Source organism: Sciurus vulgaris (genome assembly GCF_902686455.1).
Source record: "Sciurus vulgaris genome assembly, chromosome: 8".
Taxonomy (NCBI): Eukaryota; Metazoa; Chordata; class Mammalia; order Rodentia; family Sciuridae; genus Sciurus; species Sciurus vulgaris.
In genome coordinates, this window is record NC_136468.1 from 153,068,759 (window position 1) to 153,090,278 (window position 21,520).

The 21,520-nt window shown below is 54.7% G+C and overlaps 1 protein-coding gene across 1 annotated transcript in view; it reads left to right on the forward strand.

Annotated features, from left to right (window-relative positions):
* The window catches only part of EP400 (E1A binding protein p400), a 94,955-nt gene that overhangs the window by 19,724 nt on the left and 53,711 nt on the right, over window positions 1–21,520 (forward strand). Inside the window, exons 5-17 of the mRNA XM_079151611.1 lie at window positions 4,049–4,139; window positions 5,252–5,359; window positions 5,728–6,113; window positions 7,979–8,269; window positions 9,528–9,713; window positions 11,170–11,310; window positions 11,758–11,836; window positions 12,549–12,598; window positions 12,902–12,959; window positions 14,401–14,490; window positions 18,400–18,507; window positions 19,313–19,503; window positions 19,673–19,850. Of these exons, the coding sequence (XP_079007737.1) occupies window positions 4,049–4,139; window positions 5,252–5,359; window positions 5,728–6,113; window positions 7,979–8,269; window positions 9,528–9,713; window positions 11,170–11,310; window positions 11,758–11,836; window positions 12,549–12,598; window positions 12,902–12,959; window positions 14,401–14,490; window positions 18,400–18,507; window positions 19,313–19,503; window positions 19,673–19,850 (1,957 nt within the window). The remainder of the gene's footprint in view (window positions 1–4,048; window positions 4,140–5,251; window positions 5,360–5,727; window positions 6,114–7,978; window positions 8,270–9,527; window positions 9,714–11,169; window positions 11,311–11,757; window positions 11,837–12,548; window positions 12,599–12,901; window positions 12,960–14,400; window positions 14,491–18,399; window positions 18,508–19,312; window positions 19,504–19,672; window positions 19,851–21,520) is intronic.

Here is a 21,520-nt window from a genome sequence, read left to right on the forward strand (position 1 = left end):
TGCACAGTTTAAAGTGTTCAGGTCTAGACAGTGATGTCTGCTCTTGTTTCAATGTACTTTTGGAAGGAGGCTTGGAGGCTGTTTCTGTTATGTGTTGCTCACGTCCAAGGCTAAGCCCTGGGGCTTGGGCACCGGGTCCTTCATGTGAGTGTGCCCTCCTAAGGAGCTAGGAGAGACCGTCCTTCACAGTGTTGGAGCTCCAGACTTAAAAAGGCACAGTCTGCTTGGTGTGCCGTCTATTTTTAAAATCATTAATTTGATTGGACAGAGATTGGCTTCCAAGAACCACCAGCCACTGCTTGTCTTTGATTTCTTCACCCACAAGCCTAGTTGAGGTGCAGACGTAGACATTCTGCTGGTCTCTTCCGTGGGCTGTCTGTGTTTCATTCACCTCTTCTGCTTGTGGCATAGTTTCAGGCTCCCTGTAAAGGATATCAAGTCTGTGGATGAATTCTATTTTGGTGCTGTCTTTTTTAAAAGAACACCCAGAATTAAATCCTGCCAGAGTATCCCTTTCCTCTGTAAGGATTTTCCTTGTTTTTAAAGAGTTCTAATAGTGGTTTTTAACATTCAAGGTTTTTTTTTTTTTTTTTTACTATTATTTTTATTTAGCTTTAAATTTTTTACAGACTGCATTTTGATTCACTATACACAAATGGGGTACATAATTTCGTTTCTGTGGTTGTACACGATGTAGATTCATACCATTCGGTGTAATCATATGTGTACATAGGGTAATGATGTCTGTCTCATTCCATTTTTCATACCCACCTCCCTCTCATTTTCTTTTAAAGTTTTTTTCTTTCTTTTTTTTTTTTTTTGCGGTGCTGGGGATTTGAACCCAGTGCCTTTTGCTTATGAGGCAAGCACTCTACCAACTGAGCTATATCCCCAGCCCTGTTTTTTTCTTTTTTTAAAGGTAACAGTTTCATTACCAGTAACACATTCATTCAACACAGCACAAGGAAACTAAATATCATCCTGATGCCAGCAGAGGCGTCTACCGCAGGCGGGTGCCAGGGAGCTCCCAGTGCCCCGCAGAGCAGAGCAGCAGTGGCACTCCTGTGTCCCTGTCCACCTGTAGGGTTTTGGGCGAGCAGAGCTTTCTGATTTTCTTTGTTTTTGTGGTGCCAGGGATCGAACCCAGGACCTTGAGCATGGGAATCACGTGCTCTACCTGTGAGCTACATCCTCAGCCCTCACCCCAACCCGTTTTATGTTTTACTTTGAGACAGCATCTTGCCAAGGTGCCCAGGCTGGCCTGGAGCTCGTTGCTGCACTAGCTCTACCTCTCGAGCTGTTGGGATCACAGGCGTGACCACCACGCTGGCTGAGTGTCCTGGTCTTGTTGAGGTCCACTTTGTGGCTTCTTGGCACGGCTGTCCAGTCCTAGGCAAAACTGCTAGGAAGACTTTGATGAGGTCCACTTTGCAGCTTCTTGGCTTGGCTGTCCAGTCCTAGGCACCACTTGCTAGGGAGACTTTCGATGAGGTCCACTTTGCGGCTTCTTGGCACAGCATCCAGTCCTAGGCACCACTTGCTAGGAGGGCTTTGTGGCCCTCAGGTGACTCTGGCGCGCCTGAGGACCCCTTGACTTGGCTGTCAGTTATGAGCCTCAGCCCAGTGTAAGCCTGGAAGTCAGACCATCTCTTTTCTTTGAGATCTGCATTGGGCCTGGCCCACTGGCTGTCCTGTGCCCTCACGCTGTCCCTGAGCACACCCATGAGGCTTCGTTTCAGATGTGGCGTTCCAGCTCTGCAGTCTTGGTCAGTTCCTGTGTCTCCATCCAGGCAGCTTCTTTGTCCTCTGTCAGGCGTATTTTCTTAGGTACTTGGCATGCCTACTAAAACTACTTTAAATGCCTGCCTGCTGATTGCTGATTCCAGCTTGGGGGTCAGCTTGGGTGGAGGTCCTTCAATTGCTTTGTGCCTCAGGTTTCCGTACTTGTGTTTTTGAGCAGCTTCGCCTTAGATTTTGGAGAATTGTGAATGGCATGTAGGAACCCTGGGCTGTTATATTCTTCTGAAGAGGATGCGTCCTTTCGCTTTGATACCTGGCTGACTTCCCTGAACAGAGACTGCAGGTCTGTCCTCCATGGCAGGGGTGCCTGAGGTCTCCGATTTGTATGTCGGCTTTGCTTGCCCCTGCATGTGGCTAAAGGCCAGCAGATCTCGAGTCAGACCCGGGCAGGGGTCATGGGGAGGAGGTGGGCTGCCTCTACTGCCGTCCTCCATTCTGCTGCCTGTTGTCCTTCATCCTGGAGTCTGTGCCTGGCTTTGGGTGTGCGCTGTGCACAGGCCCGCTGGGGAAGCCTGGCCACGCTACCCTGGGCCACCTGCCACCCTGCCTTGTTTCACATTTCCTGTAGAGTTCAGTGTCCTAGGGATTGTGTTTGACTTTAGCAAGTACTGACTGTGACGGGATGAGGACCCTTTACCAACTTCTCTTATTAAAAAATAACTTAGGGGCTGGGGTTGTGGCTCAGTGGTGGAGCGCTTGTCTACCATGTGTGAGGCACTGGGTTCCATTCTCAGCACCACATAAAATAAATAATAAAGGTCCATTGATATCTAAAAGAAGACTTAAAAAAATAACAGACTGGGTACAGTGGTTCATGCCTGTGATCCCAGGGACTTGAGAGGCTGAGGCAGGAGGATTGCAAGTTTGATGCTACCCTCGAACTGCAATTTAGTGAGACCCTGTCTCAAAATTTTGAAAAGGGCTAGGGATGTGACTTAGGGGTAAAGTGCCCCTGGGTTCAATCTGCAGTATCAAGAAAAGAAAAAAAAAAAAACCCCAAACCCCCGTGATTGTGTAAATAGTCGACATTCATTATGAAAAGTGTAGGAAAGTGTACGTGTGAAACTTAAACGTTGCCTGTGACCCTGCCCACAGAGAGGACGCTGGTGAGCGCTGTTTTTATCCCTTCCTTCCTTCCTCCTCGGGTGCCTGCCCTGTGCTCTGCCCCTCCACCTCCCTATCGTGAGTGGGTTGTGTGCCGGGGAGCACCTGGGGCTCTGGTGGCAGAGCATCTCTTTCTTGCTGCAGGGTCTTTGGCATGAGTGGTCCCCTCCTGCTGGACAGTGGCTCTGTGAGGGCTTCTAGCACTGGTGTCGGATGTCCTGATGGCATCCTTGGAGACTGGCTGGCATCTCACGACTGTGGAGCTGTGCCCCCATCGTGTCTGCTGTGGGGGCAGGAGGGCACCCAAGGGGACAGGCAGGTCAGGTCGCTGTCTTCTGCCATCTTGCCAGCAGCTTTAGGCTGCTGTGGAGTGGAGAGCAGGGGCCCTGCACAGGCTCAGCCTCCCACGTCCTTGCCCCCAGAGTACACTGTCTTGGGCTCTCTTGGGGCCACATGGAGGCTTAGTGACATGCACCATGGCATCTTTATTATGGTTTCCCTGCCCCAGATCCTGTTTCCCCAGTCCTCGCTCTCCTCCCCAGCTTGCTGCAACCACCAATGGCTCTGCCTCCCTAGCTTCACCCTCTCTCAGCACGTCACCTACAGGTGGCTGGACCAGACTGGCCTCAGTATCACCATATTTGAACATGTAAACCACACACACACACACACTCAGGTTCCTACTGAGCAGGTGTGCACTGTTTGAAACTTCTCCTTGAAGATCTAAGGTAGCTGGTGGTTGCCCGGTCTTGTGGTTCTCCATCAGGGAGACTGCCCACCCTCCCCTCTCACTGTCAAGTGTCTGACGGGAGTCGGGCCAGCAGTATGGCTGACACCAAAGTTCCCAGGTTGGCCTGCTGTTGTGGTCTGACAGGCAATGCCAGTTAGTCTCCAGAGGACTGGATAGGTGTGATTTGAAATGTCATTTAAAACCAGAATGGCGTATCTCGTACAGATCCTTTTTTCTCCAGAGGTAAGTCAGGACCTTGAGATGCTTACCACATACATAGGTGTGTGTTCCCGATGTGTGTCTGAGGACACTGGGCAGAGGACCCTCTTGTTGGAAAGCAGTGAGCAGTGTTGGGGCTGCTGTGGCAGTTCTAGTTCACAGTTGTCCAGAGTCCCACTGTCCTGTGTCTTTCAGCAGCAGGCCCTGGCCGGGAGCTTGGGTGCTGGAGCAGGTGGGGCAATGGAGGTGGACCCCTTCAAGAGGCAGCCAGCAATGCCACCCACAGGTACGTCCTGGCCCAGGCCATGTGGCTGGGCAGCACTCACTCCTCAAGCGAGTGTCTCTGCTTTTGAAGTCATTCCTCGGTGTAACAAGATAGCCTCATGACAGTGCACGGTGGAAGCTTCGGACGGTCAGGTCAGCACACAGCTGAACGTGGTGCCCTCTGCTTTTGAGGGTGTCTTTTTCTTCTGGGGTCCTGGGAATTGAACCCAGGGGCACTGAACCCTGAGGCACCTTCCCAGCCCTTTTTATTTTTTATTTTGAGGCACGGTCTCCTCTGAATTGTTTAGGACCTTGCATTTAGCTGAGGCTGGCCTTATACTTATGATCCTCCCTACCTCAGTCTCCTGTGCTGCTGGGATTGCAGGTGTGCACCACTGCACTTGGCAGAGGTTGTCATTTTTCATACTGTGGACGACTGAGTTTTGGTGGGTGTGGCTGGGGCCCTGTGGTCATCCTGCCCACTATGGTGTGGCTGCCATTGCTCTGTGGGCTCTCGCAGGCATGCCTCTGTGCACCTGAGCACCATCTGCACATGTGTCTTTCTGGAAACCTTCAGGTGTGCTTGTGTGCACACCATGTCCTGTGAAGATGACTGACCCCACTGGCCATCACTGCCAGTCACATATCTGCAGCTCCTGGTGGCCATGCAGCACTGCATGCTGTGGCCATGCCCTTCCTCCTGGGCACGTCTCACAGTGTGTGAGACTGGGCAGGGGCTCAGCGTCAGTCCGAGTCTGTGGCTACCTGGGCCACGCTGCTCCTCTCTTGGGCATGGGCTCCTCTGGCTTGAGTGGGGCTGCCCAGTGTCCTTGGGTGCCAGCACTGTGCTTTATGCTGCGGCTCTGCCTGTCCGTGCTTGACCTGTCATGCCATGCAGGCCCATCCGTCCCGCACAGCCTCGTGGCCCAGCGCTGCTTGGCTTTTGCCTTTTCATAAGCTTTCTCTTGATCGGTGAGTTCTTGATGAAAGTCAGCCGTGCTTATCAGCCTGACCCCAGTGGCGTAGAAAGGCTCCCTGTTTGGAAGATCGTTTAGAACTTGCATATGTTTTTTTCTGGTACTTCTCTGGTTTTATCCTTATATGAAATGGCACCTTTCTTGAAAATTATTCTAGAGCAGTCCAAGAGACCTCGACTTGAAGTGGGCCATCAAGGGGTGGTTTTCCAGCACCCAGGGGTGAATGCAGGTGTCCCTCTGCAGCAGCTAATGCCAACTGTCCAAGGTAAGATGGTGGGAGACCTGTCCTCCTAGTTCAGGGGGCGTGCACTGCCTGAGGCCAGCCCCACTGGGCTGTGAGGTGAGGAAGTGTCCAGCAGAGGGTCTGAGGCGGGAGCCTTGCCCCTCCCCGAGGCTGTGCTCCTCGGTGCTCACTCCCGCTGGCCTGTGTGGCAGGGTGCCTGTGGTCACCTGAGTGGCGGTGGCTGGCTGTTAACTTGCAGAGGCTGAGCACCTTGCTTTCCCTCTGTGCACGTGTCCTGCTTGTGTGTGGCAGTTTCAAGGGAGCCTCAGGCCCATCGAGGCACTTGGCTGCGACTTGCTGGTTGGAGGCGAAGGCTCTGAAATCAGTTCGTGGGTCTTTCTGTTTTGCAGGAGGGATGCCTCCCACCCCCCAGGCCGCACAGCTCACCGGACAGAAGCAGAACCAGCAGCAGTACGACCCCTCAACCGGGCCTCCTGTGCAGAATGCTGCCAGCTTGCACACCCCGCCGCCACAGCTGCCTGCCAGGCTGCCCCCAGCCAGCGTCCCTGCCTCTGCCCTACCCTCCACGCTGCAGTTCTCTCAGCAGCCGCAGGTGCTGGAGGCTCAGACACAGCCCCAGGGCCCGCCGAAGACTCAGCAGCTCAGCATCTCTGTCCCTGCCCCACAGCCCAGCCAGCCCCCAGTTCCTCCTCCACAGCCCTCCCAGCCAGCCCTCCATGTTCCGATGCCTGGAAAGGCACAGATGCAGACTACTCAGCTTCCGTCCCAGCCGCAGGTAGTCTGTGGACATGTGCAGTTTTGTTGGTTGGGGTGGAAGAAGAGAAGCCACATTGGTAGCATTGGCTTGAGTTTGTGCTTGACAGGGTGGTGCATACCTACATTTGTGCAGTTTGGGTAGCAGCTCTACTGTCCCTCTTGTCACAGTGGGTTAATTCAGTAGTTACAACATGGTTTTATTAGGCTCTATAAGGATGATCATTATTAAAATGACGTAAAGCTACTGTTATTGACAGACTCAGTATAGGAGGCTTCCACCTGTTGACCCCAAGGGTATGTGTCTGTTGTCCTTGATCTGCCCTTGGACTCTCAGGTCTTTCTTGGAGATCTGGGGTGGCCCCAGGTTATGTGGCTGACCAACCCCATTTGAGGGCAAGCTCGTGCCTCCTTCCTGGGCGGCTTCCCTGCTCTGAGGGCCGTACTCCACAGGCGTGTGTGGCTGTCACTGCCTGCCTGGCTCCACGTGCCTCTCCTCCTCCCTGACGGGTCCCAGTAGGGGTGTACCTGGGGTGTTTCAGGTGCCCAGCTCTGGTTCCAAGGGTGCGCTCTCAGTGTGGCAGCCCCAGCTTCGTCTGTCTCTTTGTTGGCACCAGGGGGCAAAGGAACCTGCTGAGGAGGACCTCCGTTTCTGCCCTCCTCGTTAGCCAGGGCGTTTCCAGGGCTTGGAGGTCCAGTTCTTCATGGTCTGTGCCAGAGCCTTCAGGACGTGGTAATAGAGTGGAACCACATTGAGCGACAGCCCCCACTTGCATGTCCCTCTGAGGCAGGGTGGCAGGCCCTGTGACAGGGACAGCATTGGCATGAGTTTGTTTTCTCCACCTTGTGGCCCTGTGAAGCAGTTTGTCAGCCCTTTCACTGGTGGAGGGGCTGAGTGACTGGGCTGCGGGGGCTGTGGCGGGCGTAGCTGTGTGGACCTTTCCCCAGCACAGCTGAGCTCTGCCAGACTGTCGCTTTCTTGAGATTTCCGTGGAAAGGATTCCTTCTCTCCTGGAACCACACCGTGGCTGAGAGCAGCACGTGGCTTTCTTAGGGCCATCTCACTGCGTGTGTGGTTGAAGGGCTCAGTTCCTTAAGAAGCTCTGCAGAAACCCACGGCTAGTGGGTGGGCTGGCATTGGCCAGCTTGCTTTTAAAGGGCCAGCTGGTTGGTGTCTTGGCTTTATTGGCGGTTTAGTCCCTGCCAGTCAATCAGCTCTGCTGCTGAAGTGCAGACACTGCCACAGGCGGCTTAAGGGTGCACTGATGTGGCTGCGTCCCAGTAAAGCTCTATTTCCCCAAGCATGTAGTGAAGCTGTGGCTTCCCACCCGGGGCTGGGGAGTCACTTGGGTCCATATTGCAAGGGCCATTACTTGTTCTGGGGAGCTGTCCCTCCTCATCCTGACTGTGCAGCCTTCCTGTCCACCTATCCTCGGTCCTTTTCTTGGGCACCTCCCCCTTGGCAGGGCTCCTGGGGTCAGTGCAGCCTCTGGGCAGTGCAGCAGTGTTTCTGCCAGAGTTGCACGTGGCATTAGCATTGCCCTTCAGAAGGAAAATGGTGTGAGGTGAGATGTGGCATTTTGTAATGAGGGAAAAGCCTGCACAGTTAGAAGTCTTAAAAATAATTACAAAGTAGAGGCAAAAGATCTGGAAGAGGCAGAAGTAAATAGCAGCGTGGAAAGCTCTGTGAGCCTGAAGGTGCTGGAGGCTGCTCAGGAGGCGCTCTGCAGGTCCTTGAGGCGGCACTGGAGCGTGTGCCCCATCTGGCAGGACTGTGGCTTATGACAAGCTATGTGCTGGCCTCTGCTGGCCTGGGCTCTGGCGTGGGGTTCTGGCCTGTCTGGAGGCCTTGTCTTGACCCTGCCTTCCTTGTCCTCTGCTTGCTAGACAGTGGCTTCGACCAGGCCCCCCCTGGATGCGTCCCAGCCCTGTCAGCGGTCTCTGCCCACTTCTTCCTCTTCGCTGGCACCGGTGAGTGGTGCAGGCCCAGGGCCCTCGCCTGCACGGTCCTCGCCAGTGAGCAGACCCTCCTCAGCAAGCAGCAAGGCACTGTCTCCAGTTACATCCCGCTCTCCAGGGGCTGTGGCATCTGCGCCCCCCAAACCACAGAGCCCTGCTCAGAATGCAGCCGCATCTCAGGACAGTGCGCAGGACAAGCTGGCAGAGCAGATCACCCTGGTGAGTGGTCAGGCAGGATGAGGCACAATTCCTGCTTGCATGCTGGCTTGTCTGCACTTTCCTCCCTGAGGCCCAGGCTGACCTGACTTCTGGGCTCCAGTGATCTTCCCACCACAGCCTGGAGAGCAGCTGGACCACAGGATGGCCACCGGGCCCTGCCTGTACTGTGGCTTGAGGCTCATACTTGGTTTTCATTTTTAAGGATGTGGTAGTTAAAGCTAAGCATGTGGTGGTAAGGACAGTGGCTCGTGGCTGTGGTCTTTAGAAACCAGGGTGAGAGCCAAGTGGGGTGACTTCTGGTGGAGGCAGGCTCACAGAGGATCCTGTTCCTTGTGATGCAGCAATAGCCCCTGGCTGCTTGGCTGATAGCCATGGCTGAGGGTGAGTGCAGGGCCGCAGCCTCAACCTCAGCCAGGGACTGACCAGGTCCTGCAGTCCTGGTCTGCAGCCTGTCCTCAAGCAGCACTGTCCAGCACTTAGCACTGGATTTTTCTGTCTTTCTTTTGACTATGCTGAGGATTGAATCCAGGGCGTGGGGCTTCACACATGCTGAGCACAACACAACCTACTGCTGGCAATACCCCCAATCCTAGTTATCGTTCCTTTTCTTGTTTTAATTTTTGGTGCTGGAAATTGCATCTGGTCCTTGCACAGTGCTAACGCAAGCACTGCACCCCCGAGCCACACCCTAGCCCTGGTACCTATCCTCATTGGACGACTGTGCGCCTGTTCAGCCTCACTAGGGAAGTAAACGAAGTGTGCATCGTAGTAGACAGGGTGACCTGAGCTCAGCAATCCCCACTACCTCACCCTTCAGTGGTGATCCATAGGCCAGTCTTGCTCCAAGGCTTCTCCCCGTTCCTGACTACTGAAGCAAGTTCCAGGGGCCATAACGTTTTCCTCGTTAACACATTAGTATGAGCACTGAGTCTTTCGTGGGGGCTTTTTGCAGCTGGGATGGAACCCAGGTCTGGCGCAGCAGGCAGCACTCCAGCCCTGGGCTCTATTCCCTCCCAGGGTTAGTGCTGCTTAGAGATGTGGGACTGCGCACCAGCCTACTGAGGCTCTGCGCTCTCCTGGAGCTACTGTGATCTGTGTCCAAGGCCCATCTTAGACTCAAGCCTCCTGGAGCTTCTGTCCCTTAAGTATCTGAGCCTTTCACATAGTAGGGTTTCAAGTATTTGGGGTCTGAGTTAATGGAACACATTTAATAATTACATGCCCACCCCTTACTTCCCCTGTACTATACCCCTTACAGGAAAACCATATCCATCAGCGAATAGCAGATTTAAGGAAAGAAGGCTTGTGGTCCCTGAGACGGCTGCCGAAACTGCAGGAGGCCCCACGCCCCAAATCTCACTGGGACTATCTCTTGGAAGAGATGCAATGGATGGCTACAGACTTTGCCCAGGAGCGGAGGTGGAAGTTGGCTGCTGCCAAGAAGGTGGGTCTGTTGCCGGTAGCTGGAATTCACAGACCTGCAGTCCAGGGGCTGCCTTGGACCAGCTCTCTGAAGGCTCTTGCTCACCCTGTCTGGGAGAAGTCCTTTGTTCTTGTGGCAGGGTAACTGGGATGGCACCCTCAGCTTCCACAGGGCTGTCAGACAGGCACAGTTCTGCCACAGTTCTGGTGTGGGGCTCAGGTTTCTTTTCTTCTGGCTTTGCCTGGTAATTGGAATTAGGGTGCCTTCAGCACCTCAGATCCTACTGATGCCCAGGGCTGATTAGGGAGCAGAGGGGCTGAGAGCCCAGAGTGGCAGGCCTTGGTTGATGGGTGGCCAGGTACTTCTCGGCCTCCAAACCTACCCTGCCCCTGCGTGACACTGCCTGGCCTTTTGGTCCAGTGTCCTCTCTAGTTTGCCCAACAGCCTGTCAGTTCTTGGGAGACTCTGGAGGTGTGGCTGCTGGGTGTGGAAGAGTGGAGCAGGTGACCGCTCTCTGGGACACTTGGGCTGTCCTCATGGTGTGCACAGCTGGGCCTGCTGTCCTGTGTCGTCGTGGATCACTCTCTTCTCAGCTGGATGTGGCCCTCTTGCCCTCCCCTACTGAGAGCTTGATCTTTGCCCCCTGCTCTGTGCATGTCCCGTCTGGGTTAGTAGGGCAGGGCTGCTACCAGAGGGGACAGTGGGGCTCTGAGAATAAAGGGCCTTAAGTCTGATCCATGGGTGTTTCAGAAAAAGCCCAGATGTCCTGTGAGTACTGTTTGTTTGTGTGGAAAATGGTCCTGCATGGGTGAGGGACTGGACATGTGGGTGTGGGGATGGGTGTTGGCTGGACAGCGTGTGGATGCCGGTGCCTTGAGCGTGCACCCCTTGTTTCCCCTCACTGCCCGGGGGTGCAGCTGGTGGGGCAGCAACTTCTGGAGCTCAGCTGGACCTTGCAGCATGGCAGCCCTGACCTGGCAGTGACTGGTGCATTCCTGCCGGAAGGTGCTCTACAGCCCATCAGGAGTGATTACCAGGCACTGTGGCCATGCCCATGGTCCTCAGGGTCTGTGGGTGAAGGTGGGGTGGCAAGCCCCAGGCCAGCCTCAGCAACTTAGCAAGTCTCAAAAAGTAAAAAGGGCTGGGCATGTGACTCCTGGGTTCAATCCCTAGTACCAAAAACCAAAGAAAAGTGTGCTTCTGCCTTGCGTGTGGTGAGGGAAGGCATGGATCCTGTGCAGAAGGAAGGAGGACCACAGCACAGCCGTCCCCTGTGGGAGGAAGCCACGTATATTCAGCAAAACAGCACTTCCCAGGGAAGCCAGGCAGAATTGATGGGGTTTTGCTTATACCAGTGTCTCTCACTGAACCCTGGAAGTGTAGATGTGTCTTAGCAGGTTTTCTTAAAAATGTAAATATTCCTTTGTTCCTAGCATGACGTGAGCAGAAGTAAAGCTCTCAAACCTTTATTTGCCAGCTCGTAAGGACTGTGGCACGCCATCACGAGGAAAAGAAGCTCCAGGAGCAAAGAGGGAAGAAGGAAGAGCAGGACAGGCTGCGGCGCATCGCTGCTTCGGCTGCGCGGGAGATCGAGTACTTCTGGTCCAACATCGGACAGGCACGTGCTGGGACCCTGGTGTGCCTGGAGTTGAAGGGTCTGAGCCCCAGGCCCATGGCCCTCATGCTGTGGTTGGCCCGTTGGGCCTAGTGGACCCCTTCCTGCTTCCGTGTTGGTCTCGACCCAGGAACCCAGGGCTGGCTGAGAGCATCCAGGGGTCCTCCTGGTAGTTGCATGTGCCACTGGAGGCAGCTTGCCTCCAGAATGGCTGCTTACATGCACTCCTCTCCCCGAGGATGTTTTCTCTTACCACCCAGTAGAATTTGGGCAGGATAGAGCTAGATACAAAAACTGGAAAAGCATCAAACTGACTTTTTTATAAAGTAACGTGAAATGAGATTGGATAAGTGCTTTTGTTTATGTGTGTAAGTTTTTCATATTTTATATGTATAGAACTTCTATAAGCCATATCCTTAATAACTGGCTTGCTTATTTCCTTGTATTTAGGTCGTGGAAATAAAACTGCGAGTAGAATTAGAAGAAAGGAGGAAGAAGGCCTTAAGCCTGCAGAAGATTTCCAGGAGAGGTACGGTGCTCCGGAGCAGTCTTCCTGGGCTCGAGTGGAGCTGGTGGCAGCTGGTGGGCAGTGGCTTGCCCAGCATGTGTGCCCGGTTCACCCCGGTACTAGGGGAGCCCGGTGTGCTTCTCCTGCTGTGTGTCAGTCTCATCCCCTGTCTGCCAGGCAGCTTTGGGGGGTCGTGGCCTCCCGCAAGGCTGCCAGGGTTGGCTGGGACCACTTCTGCAGGTCTGGTCTTCCTGATTGTTACATTGTTCTTTGTGTAGCCAGTTCTTTGAAGACGTGGTAATGTGAGCTTGTACCCCCAGGTTGGTTGGCTCCAGACACTCAAAACCAAGGTCCCACACCTGTTGCTGTGGTCAGTCCCTATTGTGGACTCATCGAGCCAGGCTGTGATTCTGCATTGTCTTTCCTGCAGACATTTCTGCAATAACTGCCCCAAGTACTGGGCAGCTTGGCACATGACAGAACCTGGTGCAGGCTGCATTCACCGTCTCCTTTGGCACTTGGCGGACCCTGGGGGTGGGCACGTGCTTCTCTTTACTAGGGAGGAAGCTGAGTCCCAGAGGTGACCAATGCCAAAGTCACAGACCTCTGAGGGTCTATCTGGGGGTCACAAAAAGGAGGAGCAGAGCTCACACAGCAGAGCTGCCCTGGCTAAGTGAGGAGCTGGTCTCTCCACAGCTTTGGCGGAAGCTAACCACGCCTCTTTTCTCCTCAGGGAAGGAATCAAGACCTAAGGGATGTGACACATTGCCTGAACATTTTCTGGTAGGTTCAGGTTTGTTACTGCACTGAGTACGAAGGAATGAAAGCGAAGTCAAGCGAAAGCCGTGTTCTAGTGTTTCCATTGGGAAGAATTTATGGGTCAAGAACATTATTCCCTGGATTCTAAAAATCAGCCTGTTTTGGAAAGGAACTGGCACTTGTAGCCCTACCTCCCAACTCAGGAGTTCACTTGGCCATTTGGGAGACACAGCTGGAGCAGCTGGTGGGAACTGCACCCGCACCTTGCGTCCGCCTGCTTCCCCTCTGTGGTCTGGAGCCCCAGGTTTGTGATGTGTTCTGTTTCAGGACTCGGGAACACCTGGAAGGAAAAGGAAAGCCAGCACCTCCTTGACTGACGACGAAGGTCCGTCCCTGGCCCTCGGTGCTGCCCCACCTGTGGACTGGTGGGAAGTCCAGGCGCCTCCTGGTGTGCAGGAGTGTGTTCTGGAGCCCACAGTTGTGATGTCTGACTGTGTGAGGTTTGGCGACCCTTGTGCACTGGGAGGGACCTGGGGCCACTTGCTCAGATGGCATAATCTGAGTGCCTGTCTTGGAGGGACCCTGGTGTGCCGGGGTTGACATGCCGGGTGCGGTCGGGTGCGCTCGCTGCCTTCAGTCCGATGGTACAGCTGCCAGGTCCAGCCCGTTGGAGGCACTCCTGTAGCCTTCAGATGTCAGCTCCCGATGCAGCGTGAGACAGCTGTAGCCACCAGGTGTGAGCCAGCTGGGCAGCCTGGGGCATCCGCCTCTGACCTGTTTGCAGGTCCTGCAGACAGGGCAGGAGCAGGCAGGAATGGGGTGTTTGAAGAAGCCTGTCTGAGCTTGTGATGGTGCTGTGCTAGGTGAGCCTGTGGCTTCAGTGGCAGTGTGGGCTGATTGGTGTGTGAGCATCTCCAGATTTTGAAGTTTGATGCTTTGGTGTGTATGGATTCCTTTTTGGAATCAGCAGGGAGAGTTTGGCCATATTGATGACACAGCAACTGTGAGTTAGGATCACGTTCTGCTGCAAATGACAGAAGCAGGTGACAGTGGCTTGGATGAGCTGGGGGCTAGGTGCATGCCCAGTGCTGACCGCTCAGGAGTGTTCTCAGTCCCTGCTCCCCATCAGTGAGCCTTTCCATCCCACTCCCTGTCCTAGGGCCAGGCCTCTCCAGCTGTTCACTAGGTGGGCAGCTCCTGTAGCTCTTTGCTGAGGGCAGCCTTGATGGATGGTTGGGAACAGAGGTGACTGGACAGGGAGAGATGGCAGATTGTGCATTTTGCTCATAGGAAAGAGGCAGGATGTGCATGAGCGCCCCCTGGAGGAGCCTTCTGGGAGACTGCTGGGGGAGGGAGGGTGCAGCTCCCTGGTCAGGCCCAGGTGGAGTGGGGTCCCTTGGTGGAGGGCTTTGCTGCTGGGATGTTGCTGGCTCTCATCTGCCAGAATAAGAGAGGTGCTGGCTTGGGGTGGAGTCTGAGGGTAGAGCTGGTCTGAGCTGGTGGCGTCAGGGCGCAGGAGAACTAGGAAGGTACAGGCTGGGTGTGGCCCTCCTCCTGGAGACGGGTCCCAGAGCTCGGTGCTGGCTGCATGCCTGTGGATCTCTGCAGTGGGCTGGCAGTCAGTGGGAAGTCGATGGCACTCCCTGTGTGAGGAAGCAGGCCTGGCTGCCGCCTGAGAGGAGGGTAGAGCGTGCTCTAGGGCTGGCCAGGCCGCTCCTGCGTCCACTCGCGGTTTCTTTAGTAGCAAGGCTGGCAGTTCAGTGAGGGATATCAGGTACTCCCCAAGAGTCCAGCCTGCCCCTGACCTTTGGTGATGCCCATTTCAGTGGAAGATGAAGAGGAGACTATTGAAGAGGAGGAAGCACACGAGGGGCTTGTGGACCACCACACGGAGCTATCCAACTTGGCCAAGGAAGGTGGGCTGTCCTTGTCCTACTTACAGTTGCCTTCTTAGACATTAGAGGGGAGGCTGTCTGCAGAGGAGCAGGCCTCTTCTGAAAAGGGGCTAATTCTTTTTGTGGTGCTGGAAATTGAACCCAGGGCTTCGTACCTGGAAGGTAAGTGCTTCACCACTGATCCGTGTTCCCAGCCCGGCACAAGTATGTTTAAAAACAACACGTCAGACACAGGGGGGCAGCACCCAGTGCCAGGGTGCCAGGGCACCTCCCAGTTCACAAGGAGCAGCACTGGTTCCCGCAGCAGACGCTGCCCTCCCCACCTCCCCCTCTGCGGCCCTGGGCTGTGGGTTGCGGTCGGCCTTCCCACTCAGCTCCTCAGGTGTGCCATTGGACACGGGACCTCATCTGCAGGTGCCCTGCATGTCCGCAGGGTGAGGTCTGTGTAGCTCCACCTGCTGCTGCTCCACACCCAGGACGCTGCGCGGACGGCCTCGGAGGTTTCCCCGGAGGTTTTGAGCAGCATCCTTTGATGGCTAGTGAGGGCGTCCTTCCTGTGGTTCCGCCTGTTTGTCTTGGCCCCGTTTTAGTGTTGGGTTTTCTCTTCTTACTGACTTGGGCGTGTTCGCTGTGTGTTCTGAGCACTACTTCTGATTTACCTATTTTTGTACTGGGGGTTGAGTCCAGGTGCTCTGTCACTGAGCGCCACGCACCCCACCCAGCCTTTTCTATGTTATTCAGGGACAGAGTGCTGCTCGGGTGCCAGGCTGGCCCGGAACCCGCTGTGGTCCCCCTGCCCCGGCCTCCTGGGTCCTGGGATTGCACTTGATCTCGTGCCCAGCAACTTGGTCTCTGCAGAGCAGAGGGGCAGAGTTCTATCTGCTGGCAGATCTGTGTGTGCTGCCACCTGAGGCGGTGGTCAGGCTGCCTTGCTCTCTGACGTCTCCCTTGCTCTGCGGCTAGTGTGTGTGGGACCTGGCCTGGCGTGCGCTCTGGTCTTTGTTACCGCTGTGGGGAGGCATGGTGGTGGGGTTTCTGGGCCCCCTTGGGCCCCCTGTGGGCTGAGGCAGGGCCTCTCCAGGTACGTGCACTTGGTCCTTCAGCCAGTGTTCCTGCCCTGCCTGGGCCTGTGCTTCTGGCACCAGGGTGGTGGCCTGGGTTCTACCTGGGGTCACTTGCAGCGGGCTGCATTCAGGTGTAGCCACACTCTGAAGCCCCTTGTGTCTGCTGCTTGACTTGCCTGCTCAGGCTTTGGTCAGTGCCCTGGTGCCGCTGTGCAGTGTGGCCCAGGCTGGCCGTGGGCTGCAGCCTCAGGTCGCTCTGACCTGGGACAGGATGTGGGGGCTGTGCCGGCATGACTGGTTGGGGAGCAGCACAGGGCTCTTTCCTTCTGCTTGGTACCTGAGAGCCACGCCGTCCGGGCGTTTGTCAGCTTGGTCTAAGTGAACTTTGCTGGGTGTGTCTCCCTTGCTGTGTGTCCTGACGGCCCTCCCCAGTTCATGCCCTCTCTGTTTCCTTGAGCACTCTACCCAGGTTTGTCCATGTCCTCATCCTTTTTACCTTGAGCCTGTGTCTCCTTTTCTGTTTTGCCATTTTCTGCTCTTAGTGTTTCTTTGACTTTTTTTAGTGAACCCAGGATGCTCCTCCACTGAGCTGCTCCTCAGCCCTCCTTTGCCTCACTTTTCTAGCCTCCTGGCCGGCCTGGGACTCGGGATCTTCCTCCGCCGCCTCCTAAGTGCCTGGGAGTGCGAGTGCACACCACCGCCCCCAGCTCTCCTGCTCTGGGGTTTACCCTTGTAATCTTCTGACTTCTCAAGGTGGATGAGCTTGTCCATTTTTATTACCTCCTTGACATCAGCAGTACAAGATCTCCTTCTTGTCTTCTGATTCAGTTTGAAGCATTTCTGATTTCCCTGTGTATTTTTTTAATTGCCCTGTGACTCAGACGTGTCTGATTTCCAGGCAGCACAGGGTTTGGTTCATTGTCATTGCTGCGCTAACTGTGCTGGGATTGGTGGTGGAGCAACACCACTCCTACCGTCTGCACTTAGTAGGGGCTTCTCGGGACCAGCCCCCCGTGTCCACATGCCCCTCATCAGCACGCAGGCTGACCAGCTGCTTTCTGCTGCGTGTCCCCTTGCCCTGCAGGCGGAGCCAGCTCCTGTCGTGGCAGTGGGCACGTTTCTGCCCCTTCCTGGCAGTTTTCACTTCATGTTTTCTGTTTCGTGAGCTGCTCTCAGCTCTTCCTCGTCAGTGGTCAGCCTGTCCAGTGCGTCTTACATTCCTGTTAGCATGTTTGCAGGTGCCGTTTTTTCTTGGGGGTGCAGGGTGGACTCAGGGCCACTGAGTGCATGCTGGCCAGTGCCTGCCACTGAGCCCTGGCCCCCAGCTTTGTTCACACCTTCACTGGCCTGCGCCTGGCGAGTCCACTTGTGGATTTTTTGGGGGCCTAGTTCTACTGTCGTTAGAGTCCTGGTTTCTTCTGGTGGCAGGTCATTTCCTAGTGCTTTGTGATTTGGGAACCAATAACAAGGTTCCTCCAGAGAGGGGCTCTGTTAGCTTCTCATCTCTGCTCCTTCAGGCGGAGCATGCTGGGCAGAGCTGCAGCGGGTCCCGGGCACTTGGTGTGGCCTGCTGTGCTGACTTGACTCCACAGCCATCCATGTGCAGAGGTGGCCTGCCCCGAGTGTCATTGTCCCCTCACCTAGATGGCAGTGTGTGGCCCTGTGAACATGCACCTGGGGCAGACCTGCAGTCCTTCTGTGGGAAGCATGAGATGATCTCGAGGCATTAGACTTTGACACTCTTCAGCCTCTTACACTGGTTTCCAGGAAAGTGAGGCTGGGCTCTCCGTCCCAGCAGGCTTGGGGTCCATTGGTGTGTTTTGGCAGTGGTGTGGTTTTGAAGTGGTCGCTGATGTGGACGGCTTGCCGTGCCCTTCTGGTTTCTAGAGGTGCCTCCAAGCCCGCCCTGTTGTCTCTGTTTTGTGTGAAACGTCTTCAAGTTCTTCACCAGTGGCCCTTGGGCTTTGAGTGTGGTAGATTTTTTCAGGTGGTTAGGGTGAGCGTGAGGAAGCTTTGGCCTTTGGCCATACATGTTGAACTTTTTTTCTGTTACATTTTTATTTGACACTTATCATTTTAGTGTATCTTAATCATCTGCTATTTTCCACCCATGGTATCCATTATTTTCCTTCTGCAGGTACTGAACTTAGGACCTCGCACACACTAGGCGAGTGCTCTACCTCTGAGCTACACCCCAGCCCTTTTTAAGTTTCACGGCAGGGTTGGTCGAGTTGCAGGGCTGGTCTCAGTGTGTAATCCTCTGCCTCAGCCTCCTGTCTAGCTGGGATTACCGGTGTGCACCACCATGCCTAGCCACATTTTCATTTATGGGTATTACCATACATTTATTAGATGATTTCAGAAAAACAGTTTTGGCTCTTTCATGAATGAAAATTGTTTTCTCATTTTAGTTCAAAGATTCTCATTCTGCTTTATGAAGAAAATCTTTAAACCTTGTATCAGTAATGACAACCCTCTTAGTTTTTAGGAAAACAATAAATGTGCTTTTAGAAATTGCAAGTTTTGGATATCCCTAATCTAAAAACCCCAAATCTGAAATACTTTGAAATACAAATTTTTTTAAGCACCAAGAAAATGATGCTTAAAATATTTTGGATTTTGGAGCATTTGGGGTTTCAGATTTTCTGATTCAGGAATGCTCAAGTAGTAGAGTCTATGCAGATTCTTTCAAAATCTGAAAAACTTAGAAATCAGACACACTTGTGGTCCCAGGCATGTCAGGTAAGAGATGCAGCCTCTGCCACCAGGCCAGGCACCTTCTGAAGCAGGGAAGGTGTGTGCCTCCTTCCTGTGGGGCTCACCAGAAGCAAGTTGTTGTTCCTTCTTCTTCCTGTGATTTTTCCAGCTGAGTTGCCCCTGATGGATCTGATGAAATTGTATGAAGGCGCCTTTCTGCCAAACTTCCAGTGGCCCCAGCCTGAGCCCGAGCGCGAGGAGACGAGCGGAGAGGAGGGTAGGTGTGGCTGTGGCGAGGAGCCCGGCTGGAAGCTGGAGGCTGGCACAAAGCCTCGTTTTGCCTCTCCTTTAGTTAAGCACATTTACTGGGTCACCTTTTATTGAATCAGCTTTCAATTCTGTGCTTTTTACTTGTTAACTTATGAACTAGTTATAAAGGGGTGGGTTGTTCCCTGTAGTTGATAAGGGGTCGTTGTTTTATGGATCTAGGTTTTTATCCTATTTCTCCAAGCTGTTCTGTGTTAGCTTAACGTGTCAAGCAGTTTCACTTTTCATTAATGGATATTCCAGACGCATACCCAGAATACACCACAAATCTCTGCCTGTCTGTCCTGTTCTCCTTCCTCTTAGATACAGACGTGTGGGCAGGGGTGGGGCCCTGAGAGGCCAGGGCAGGTGCCAAAAGGTCCCTGAGGAGCTCAGGCCCTGGAGGACCTCAGGGCTTGGGGTGGGGAACTGGCCGCTTCCTCTCTCCAGATGGGGTGACATCCTGGCTTCTCCTTTCTTGGCACTGGTGCCATAAGCCTCCCCGTGACGCTCGCTGCCCGTTGATACAGAGCCCACTGCCAAGTGCCCGGCAGCGTGGGCCAGACATGCTCTTGAACTCCTCAGGGGTCCTGAACGTGGTGCTGCACAGCGCTGCGCACTGCCGGCCAGACGACTCGGCAGAGCACCGGTGGGGCACAGACGAGAAGGCGGCCGCTTGCTTCTGCTTCAAGTGCTCCTCCTCTTTTCTGTCTTCTTTCCAGCGTGTAGGCTCATAGACTCAGTCTCGCCCCCAGCGCCGTGTCTTCTTGTTCCAGATGCAGAAGGTGGCTCCAGCGACAGGGAGAGCCGGCGGGACTCGGTCCTCATAGACTCGCTCTTCATCATGGACCAGTTTAAAGCTGCAGAGAGAGCGACCGCCGGGAAGCCCAACACCAAGGACATCGCAGAAGTCACCGCAGTGGCTGAGGCGGTGCTGCCCAAGGGCAGTGCCCGGGTCACCACCACGGTGAGGCGCTGGGCAAGTGGCTGCAGACCTGCTCCGCCTCAGCCACCCGTGTGGTGGGAGCGGCAGTCCTGCCGTGCTCCCGGGTGGGTCGTGACTGCTTTGATCTCAACGTGAGGAAGGTCTGCTGACGTTCCTCATCGGCAAGCGCCCTCTGCTGTCATTGCCACAGGTGAAGTTCAGCGCGCCCTCCTTGCTCTATGGTGCTCTGCGGGATTATCAGAAGATCGGGCTGGACTGGCTGGCCAAGCTGTACCGCAAGAACCTCAACGGCATCCTGGCAGACGAGGCTGGACTGGGCAAGGCGGTGCAGGTCATCGCTTTCTTTGCTCATCTCGCTTGCAACGAAGGTGAGTGCCCGCCATTTCTGTTGGTCAGGCATGTTGGCCGAGCCTAACTGTAGGAAGGGCCTTGGCTTGTCCTGATCTCCCTGGCACTGGGACTGGACCAGGGTACTCTACCACCGAGCAGCAGCCCGATCTTTTTCATTTTGTGTTTTGCAATGGGTCTTGCTTAGGTGCCAGGCTGGCCTGGAAGTTGCCATCCTCCTGCCTCTGCCTCCTGATAGCTAGAATCACAGGCCTGCACCACACTTGGCTCACAATCAGTTTTTAAGTACATAAAAGTGCTTCAACTTCTGGGTTTCTTATTTTCTTTCATTATTTTCTCTATTTTGACCCAGTAGTTTACATTTAAATGTTACTCTCTAAAATAAATTCTTTTGTACACCTAATTCAAGATTGGAAAGGCTCCAGCCTTGTTGTTTTGTCAGGTGAAGGACACATAAGGACAGCAGTCCCTCTCTCCAGGGGCTGTGCTGCAAACCCCAGGTGCCTGAGCCTCAGCAGCTCTGCCCTGTGCCACCTTTTCCCTGAGTTGCGGACGTCCTCTCTGGGCACAGGCATGGCCAAGGTGTATTTCAGCTCTGGTGCTTTGTGTGACTGGAACACCAGTGCTGTGATGCTGTGGCCCTCAATCTGATGGCCAGGAGGGCTCCCAAGTGACAGCTGAGCAGATGGTGCCTGTGGCGTGGTCTGTACATGGAGTGCGCGTCCTGAGTGGGAAGGAGAGGCGGGGCGCAGGTGGCTTGTGCTCAGGGTGCTCACGTTTACTTCTGCAGTCTCTGGAGCCTGGGGTGGTGGGTGACCACCGTGGTAGAGACTAGAGGTCACAGGTGGGCAGGCGGAAGGGTCAGTGTGGCCTCGTGCTAGGTCAGTGCAGCGCAGGCCCCCATGTGGGGGAGGGGGACTCCCGCCTGCTCTGCTGGTGGCTGCAAAGGCCGGAAGGGGCAGGGCTCACTCAGCTGAGAGGTGGCGGCTGCCAGGAGGATGCAGGTCTGCAGGTGCTGGGAGGAGGAGCACGAGCCTGGGCCGCTTGCGCTGGCGTCGACCAAGCGTTTCTCTCTGGGGTTGGGCATGTTGCATTCACCTCACAGCGTCCACGTTGGTGTCTCTTGGCTCCTGCTCCCTGGATAGCAAGAAGCATCCAGAGCAGTGCCGTTAGGAATGCTGATCAGCCACAGGGTTGGTCACAGGCTCAGCACCACCACGTGCTTGGGGTTTCCTTTCTCCTTCTGAAGGAGAGGAAGTATCCCCTCCCGATGGTGACCATGGGCAGAGTGGCAAGCGTCCTGTCCCGCAGCCCCCTTGGCAGGCACATTGACGCGTGTAGGCTTAGCCATGTTTTCCTCCCGGGAGCAGCATGGTGGCCACAGGCCAGGTGTCCTGCCTGGTGCTGGGGCATACTGGCCCTAGGAGCCTTTGCAGGAAGGGCCGTGCTCTGTTCTGCATGCAGCTCCTGCCTCTGCTCGGGCCCATTTGTCCCTGGCATGATCCTTCCACATGACCGGTAACAGTGTTCCATGCGTCCCTGGCCGTAGACATACATATTTTTAAAGTCTGCCATTCTGTTTTTTAACTTGATATGTGTTTCAGTTACAGTACAGAAGTTGAAATTTGCTTTGTCTGTGTTACTCTGAGTAGCTTTAAAGTCCTGAGTTTTCCCACTACCTGCTTTGGGT